General features: G+C 35.5%; 1 protein-coding gene across 1 annotated transcript; it reads right to left on the bottom strand.

Annotated features, from left to right (window-relative positions):
* Positions 1-3,231: 3,231 nt before the first annotated feature.
* LOC113781624 (serine/arginine-rich splicing factor SR45a-like) lies at positions 3,232-6,978 on the bottom strand. The gene is made up of 7 exons (XM_027327585.1): positions 6,851-6,978; positions 6,008-6,030; positions 5,821-5,907; positions 5,198-5,309; positions 4,451-4,600; positions 3,704-3,767; positions 3,232-3,583 (listed from the first exon to the last, which is right to left on the bottom strand). Exons 2-7 carry the CDS (start codon positions 6,028-6,030, stop codon positions 3,396-3,398), a joined length of 624 nt encoding a protein of 207 aa, XP_027183386.1. The 5' UTR covers positions 6,851-6,978; the 3' UTR covers positions 3,232-3,395.
* Between the last annotated feature and the right edge of the window lie 1,461 nt (positions 6,979-8,439).

Below are 8,439 nucleotides of genomic sequence, written 5' to 3' on the forward strand. Positions count from 1 at the left end.
TCGCATTTCCACCTTTTACCCCCGACAATCGCCCTGTGGTTCGAGGACGTAACCGTCATTTCACTATGACGATCAACTCCAGCCTTAACTCAGCCGAGCCGATTCAAAAAGAAATATTTTAACGGATTACAGCCGGTCACCATGAAGACGTGTCGCGATGTCGGATCTTATCCTGACAGGGCCCAAAAGTAACTGTTTGGGTCGACGGGGTTGTACTCCGTAGCTATATTAGGTGTACGTACGTATGGAATGGGAAATATTTTCTGCGTGAAATTTGAAATTCGATTTGGAGTCCGCTCGTTCTTCGAGGCAGCTGGAGCGCACGAAAAAAAATTAAGAGAGAGAAGGGAGAAAGGGAGGGAAGACGAGAGAAAAAGAGAAGGAAAAGGCCCGCCATCGGTTTGCCTTTGAAAGATTTTAGGATTCAAAGGAGAGCAGAGGGTGGGGCTTTGGTAGGCCCACTCCCCACATGCTTTGCATTTATTACTTTCACTCAATCTATATATATATATTTCCTACTTTTACTTTGATTAATTTCGAGTTAGCCCTCTAATGTTTGGGGGCATCGGGTCCGGACAGCAGGAATTAGTCGAGCCTAGTAAAGATTGAACCGGATCTCCCTGTAACGAAAAAAAAAAAAAAGAAAAAAAGTTAGCCCTCTAATGTAATGTATGTAGAGATGCGTACAATTGATTGTTTGCAAAAACATCTACTTTTGTTTTGTTTTGTGAGGTCGAGACTCATTTTCACACCAAAGGACTGCTAGCGTATTTAATGCCAAGTGAATGATACTTGCTACTAGTAATTATTACTACTACTTTCCAAAGATGATATTAGAGCTTTGATATGTTTCTATATATATATATATATATATATAGAAAGAGTGATGTGACATGAATTCGTTCCCGTTTATCATAATAGCACATATGAGGGTGCATGTTTTCTGCTTATTTCCTTTATAACTTTAGAGCATGAAAAAAGGTGCTGTCAATTTTTACATTTGTTTGGTAGCCTTTGGAATGTTTATATAGGGCTGTCGAGACTCAATATAATGAGCAGCTCTCTAATACTCATTAGCCCAACGAGCTAAGCTCGAGTACGTGATACAATACTTGTCTTGTCGAGCAACTCAAATGTATGTGTGTGTGTGTAAAATTGCTAAAATGTATATGTCTCTTGGATGATGTACACATTTTATTTATAAGTAAATGAGTTCGAGCTCACTTTTTTTTTTTTTTTTTTAGCGAGTTTCAATTCCCTAAATATTTATCGAGTGGATCTCCCATATTAGATAAGTATCCGATGGAGTTGAAATACAAATAGATTGTTCAAGTTTTAGCTCGAGAAAAATAATATTTGTGCTTTACTCAACCTGTATATGCCCTTATGTTTATTTCTATATTAGCCACTTAGATTCGAAATCCTAATAACATCCTCTTATCAACAGTTATAAAGACAGATATAATGAGAAGAAGGGCAAGAAATGTAGATTAGTTTTTAAAAAAACGTAGATCAGGTTTATTTGCAAACAAGTTAAGACCTAATAATGACCTAATAGCACGTGGTTTCAAATGACAAGCACTGGTAAAAAATCTGTATGTATGTCTGCGTTGTTTGATATACTTTCTTTCTGTCCTTAATGCAGATATTCGGACGAAATTGTGATTTTTATTAAAAAAAAAAATCTTGTAAGTTGATTCGTAAATTTGTATTTTAAACCCATTCCTTGTTCTCGATTGGGAAAGTCAAGTGATTTAACAACTAGCATTACAATTTTTGACAATGGAGCCAAAAATTTTTAAAGAACATTATGAAAATAAAGAAATATAATTAATGTCAAAAAATTAGGCAAATGTTAATCTCACTCTACTTTTTTATAAAGACACTCCCACTATCATTCTATATTATATGATTTTCATTTATTAAACTATATACTAAAAGAGCTAGTAGGAATGTTGTTATAAAAAAAAAAAAGTAGAGTGAGATTAACATTTTTCCAAAATTATACTATTAGATATCCATGTTTGGACCAATTTTATGCGGTACACTGCTTTTAATCTTAGGTACAGATAGTCGGATTTGGGGCAGGGACGGTCATCAGTATGACCGTCCCTGCACGGTTAAGGGCCAAGATTTGCCCTCAAAATTTTGTGCGGCTGAGATTACACCATGTAACTCGATTTCCGCGCCAAGTGTGGGGCCCATCACTATCTGTTGTAAAAATACATCCTGTGAAAAAAAAGTTACACGATGTACAAAGAAAGTTACGCGCAGTTGATAATGGTCAAAATTGCCCTGGACGATTGCACCTGCAACCGTCCGTGCCCCGAGTCCACAGATAGTCATCACCATCAAGTATCAACCCATCGCTGTCGTATCGCCAACAATTGTCAAGAAATAAATGTCAATAGATAATTGTCTCTAATCACAACAGAGAACTCGGATGATGATTTTGATCACCTAAAAGCCATTTTAAAACCTGGAGAATAATTCTGTTGTCTTTAAAGGGTACTTTCTTTTCCCCTACTGACTACGATACAAGTTCAAACTACAATAAATATAAACCATTTTAGGGTTATGGAACTTGTGGGCACCGTTGCGATTGCGAGACACCCTGAAAACATATTACGGTGTAGACTTGCAGTAAATTCACTCCAGTTTCTTCTTACCACCCGGTAGAAAGCTTTCAAACTACTCCAAATTCGACAGGCATTTTGAACAGAACAATTACTTGAAAAACCCAAAACAAGAAAACAACTCCCGACTAAATATTGCATTTCACCAGTTGTAAAATGAATAATCCGTAGGGACTACAGCGTCCCGGAAAATTTTTAGCTAAATTCTGTAAAATGTGTTTCAATCATCTTTTTTTTTTTTATCCCACAAGCATTGACAGCTGCAAACTTTTCGTGGTTAATCACGCAAAAACATGCATTGAAAGCTAAAACATGGAACACCCGGTGCAAAAATCCTACAGAACATCCCTGGTGATGGCAGGGCAATTGAAATGTATTGATTTCCTTCGCATTAACGGAGCTAGTATTAAAATAGGCCATTACTCAGACAATATGGAAAATACCCACTTGAGATATTAATCGCACTCTACTTTTTGTTAATAGCATTCCCCCTATTTATTTTATCGTATGATTTACTAATAAATGAAAATCATACGATAAAAATGATAGCAAAAGTGCCATTAACAAAAAAATATAGTGCCAATTCTCCGTTCAATATTAGAAGATGAAGCTCGAAATCATTAAAAAAAAAGAAAAAGAAAGAGTCTATACGTAGTAGGAGAAGCAACCGTTTCATCATTCACAGAAGAATCAACGTCCAGTTTAATAAAAGGACACTCCCAAAGACAAAAGCAGGAAAAGAAAATGAACACAATAAAATCAATAAGCTCGGGAATTGCCCCTACCCCCGGGAGACACAGAACGATCCCTGTATCTTCCATAGGAGTCATTATCGTCACCCCTCCTACCATAGGGGGAGCGCGATCTTCCCCGATGATCCCTATGATATGGATCTCGATCATGGCGTCGACGAGGTGAGTAACTACGAGACCGTCTTGGTCCATATCCTACATAAACCAACAGAAAGTAACTAGTCAAAGCCAACCAAAAATTTCAACCAAGTAAAGCTTGCATGGTTCGTTCCTGTGAATGCAATCAAGCACACAGGAAGACAAAATGTAAATTACCTCGTCTTCCTCTCAGACCTTGATACCTTCCAGGGGTTGGAGTCCGACCACGTTTACGCTTAGCCTGCATAAATGGACAGAATGCACAGTATCCGTTCAAGTTCTGCTAGAAAAAGGATCTCTATTCTCTAACATGCTTTAGGCATGAATAGTATTTAAAGGAGAAAAAAAATCAAACGTGTTGTGTGGATGAGTCCCACAATCTTCTAGCAATTTTAATAGACTATTTTCTTTAACGCTTCCTAAGATACAACTTTATCCTAGTTGAACCCATCTTAGACAACAAATGCAACTTAAAACAGTACCAAAAAAAGAAAAAGGATTTAGTCTAGCAGTTTGCAGACCCCTCAAACTGATTCCTTTATTATTTAGCTCAGGAGCAAGACACAAACCTTCAATATTAAATGCAGACGTGAAAGAAAACCAGAAAAACTGAAGCAGCCAGAATTGTTTACTATACAGATTCTGTTACTGATGAGGTAAAGGAATTAAGGGCCTACAACCCTCTGGAAAATATTCGAGTTGATTCGATGAGTTTCAAACGTCGATGAAGAGCGCATGTCGTGAGGGATATGTTCAACGATTTAGACTTTAGAGCTTAGAATTTGACTTCGATGAAGCCACACAGACCAGACCTGCTGCCACAATCTACCAGGCAACATTTCTGAAGATAAGAATAGCTGGTAATGAAGTACTTCAGTCACATTTTACTACAATGAACACGCTCTTTTGACAGATAGACAGTACCTTCTCCACAGTAATTAATCGACCTTCCATCACCGAACGATTCAGATACTTAATACAACGGTCTGCATCCTCATTTGTTTCCATAGTAACAAAAGCAAATCCACGAGATTCTTTAGTGCGGGGGTCTGTCACTAGATGGCATTCAGTAACCTGAAACCAGAAAGAACAATGAAACAAATCAACCCAAATAGATAAAAGATACTGTTCTTCGTATATATCTACACCACCATTTAGCCAAGCACTAGATTTTCCAGTTTTAGGTATGCGCAAAAAATCAACAGATGCTCAGTTCTGATACTAAGACGACATTTACTTGTGTTAAACCCGCATTACCAGAACCTGTTATAGCAATATAGGAACATTAAAGGTTCAAAAATCAAAGACGTAAGGAGAACAACATATATGGATTTTATACAAGTAGAATGGCTGACAATCTCAACAACCCATCCTTCTTAATACATATCCCTAAAATGTTATGCATTTTTCCCCCAACTCGATTATGGAAATTGGAATTTAAAGATTGCAGACTAACAGAATCTACAATATTAGTTTTGCATTAAAGTTTTCAATAAATTTTAGATAAAACGCGTTCGAGGCATCTAAATTCGCTCATATTCATGTCTCAAAAATTAACCATCATTTGCCCAGCAAAAAAAGTAAGAAAGAAAATGAAAAACAATTTCTACAAGTTGAGAAACACAAATAACAACGTATATTTTGATGAATACACTAATAAAAAAACCATACCTTCCCTTCTCTGTTAAAAAACTTCTCAAGATCACTACTGGCAACCCTTGTGGACAGGCCTGTTACATAGAGATTATTCCCAGGATTAACAGCACCAGCAGAATCACGGCTCCTGGGGAAATATGACTTACATGTCATGTAAAATAATATAAAAAATTTCAAGATAACATGATTGATGTATTTACCTCACAGAAATGTATTAAAAAAATTTAGGCATAGAATTGTGAAATTCTTGAGAACCTTGTTAAGGCCAGTATAAAGTAATTCTAGTGGATGAAACTTGATGCAGGAGACATTTATTTTCAAATGGCCAAGAAAAATATAGTGGGAACAAACTCCTAGAAGATAAATAACCATTTTAACAGAAGCCCTTCTAAAGAATATACTTGATGTAGGCAGTCCAGAACGACAAACCAAGAAATCATTATATATTGATGCAATGCATATAACGAGAAACATGCAATTCTGCATACAAGTACTCAAATTAGGTTGCAACATAAGTATCAATAACTTTTGGGTCTTACAGTTCACATCTATGATTTACAAATACTCTGTGGTTGATTGTTATTCACGGCATTTTGGAATCCTTATAGAATAACTTACCATTCACTCAGAATATATACCTGGAGCGTCTCCTTGGAGACTTTGATAACGATCTTGACCGACGAACCCTAGGTGGTGGAGACAAAGAGCTGCGGGGTGAAGCAGACCTAGCAATACTTATAGTAAAGACAACTTCATAACAGGAGGACCAAATTTCAATGAACAGAAGCTCACGATTTCAATACTATCTTGCAAGAATGGACTCACCTTCCGTCTCTAGCATATGACATCTGCTTTAAACAAAGGAAACAGAGGCCCCAATCAAAACCTTAAAAATTAAACATGATAAAACTGCCCTACTTGCATCCAAAAGTAAACAAAAAGGACATAATAAAAACTAAAATGATATATACAACAATTGATTTACGTTCATGAGCTAATTTTAAAGTAAAATTCTCAAGGTATTTACAACAGAAGAAGGGGTGTAGAAACGAGCCTACTTAAACAGAAGACTATTATTTTCCAATCTTGGTTTGATATCCTTAATGAGCTCCAAATTGGGTTTGAGCTCAATTTGATTATTATTCAAGCTAAGCTCAAATGCGCATCCACCCAAGTAGTACTTCCTAAATGATAGAGAAAGAACGACTTCAAAGTGGAAACCGATTAAACGTCTTCAAAGTTGAGACTGATTATAGTTTATGAGAGAAGAGATAAAGAAAAAAAGGATCATCAAACAAATATGAAGAATGTAAAAGAGAAATTAACTCAATAGTGCAACCATTTTAGACCCCCGAAAGGGAAAAAGGCGTGATTTTGACAAGGAAAAAAAGATGAAATCAGCCTCAAACGATCTTAAAGAGGAACAAAAATATTTTCTTTTTCCCTAAAAGAGCTGATAATATTCATAGGCTTCACAAATTAGCATTCTTTACTTATCAGAAGCTGAAATGAACATTTAATCGGGGGGGAAAAATAGAAAAGAAAAACAGAGACAAATTTCCTCTAACAGATATCAAATTTCTGTTTCGAAGCAAAAACAAAAAATTCATATGCAGATTTTGTTTAACAAAAAAGTCCAAAAATGGGACGAGATGAAGTGAAGCTGACCTTGATTTCGATTTTAATTTTGATTGAGAAGAACCGGAGAGAGTGAAGATGAAGCCCTAGCGCATGAGTAGGGTCGTTTTGTGGGTGAAATACCGAGTCAAAGGAATCATCCCATAGAGTGAATTCCGTTTTTGGCCCTCGTGTTGCCAAGGTTGAGCGAGTTTAATTATCTGTAGATTAGTTTCTGCCCAAAAGTTAAAGGAAGGGCAACTTTAGGTACCCCAACCTTAAAAAACCGCCAACGCATGTCGATTGGGGCTACCTTTTCCTAAAGAATTTGCATGTTTATGTTTTGAAACTCAGACCGACGACAATTATGGTCAAGGTTAGGGGTCAGTGGTCAATAAATTCGATTCGATCGAACTTATTCAAGAATTGGATGACGTCCTCATGATGTCATAAATATATTTAATTTTAAAAATTAATATATTATGTAAAAATTCTAAAAATATATTAATACTAAGAAATATATATTCAATGTATGCTTGATGTTTCTAAAATACTTTACAAGAAAATACAAATAAAGTAGTATAATTAAGTAGCAATTTATGCAATTTATAATTTAATGCATATTTAACAAGCTTAGAACCTTCGGTTACCGTTTGGCAAAAAAAACAAGTTTAGAACCAAATTGGAGGGCTTATTTGAAAAGTAATACAAAAATTTAGGGCTATAGTTATAAGTTCTAAAATGTTTCTAGGTGTAATAATAGTTTTCTAATACTCTAGGGGTCAACTCATAAAATCTATAAAATATTTCTAGGTGAATTTTTTACTTTTTTTTTAATGTTTTATCCCTTTTTTAACTTAGATCTTCCATTGGAGTTGTTTGAGAGAAATTTATGATAAGATATGTGAAAAGATTTAAGAACAGTTAAAATAAAGAATCAAAAAAGGAAAATAGAAAAGGTCAAAAAGGAAAGATGGAAAAAAAACTTGGTTCGAAGGTTCTTTCGGTTTCCGGTCAAACTCGATTTTTGACCTATTTGACTGAGTTTTTGTTTCACGGTTTTTTTAAGACAACTTAGATCGGATGCCTACCCGATTTTTGGTTCAATCGATTGAATTGGTTGGTCCCGTCCGAGTTTCAAAACACAGGTTTGAATCTCCGTATGGATTTGAGCGGGTAATAATTAGATAATAAGTATAACTGGGTCAACCCATTACTCATCAATTAAATGAGTGTAATTGGGTACCATTTAGACCTATTCAAAATTAATAGGTAGGTTATTGGTGAGTAGATTTGGACGAGTCAACATAATTAAGTTGTGACCTCAATGTTGAGTTGTGTTAGTAAGTAATCTCTACTTAGCATGCATGTGACTATGCCCTGTTTGGAAAACTAGTTTTTTACCTAGTTTTTCTCTTACAAGTTTTTAAATAATTTTAACTATAGTAACCTAAAAAAATTTTTCAAAAATTTTAAAATACACATTTCAAAATATCAAAAAACACAGAAAAATTTCAACTCTTTTCCTTTTTTCTTCTTCCTCGCCTACCTCAACCAGCCACCACTTTCACCGTTGGTTGACATTCTTTCCGGAGCCGGCAAAAGTAGTTTCTCTATTTTTTTTCCTTTCTCTCCTCCCT

The sequence above is a fragment of the Coffea eugenioides genome, chromosome 8 (genome assembly GCF_003713205.1).
Source record: "Coffea eugenioides isolate CCC68of chromosome 8, Ceug_1.0, whole genome shotgun sequence".
Taxonomy (NCBI): domain Eukaryota; kingdom Viridiplantae; phylum Streptophyta; class Magnoliopsida; order Gentianales; family Rubiaceae; genus Coffea; species Coffea eugenioides.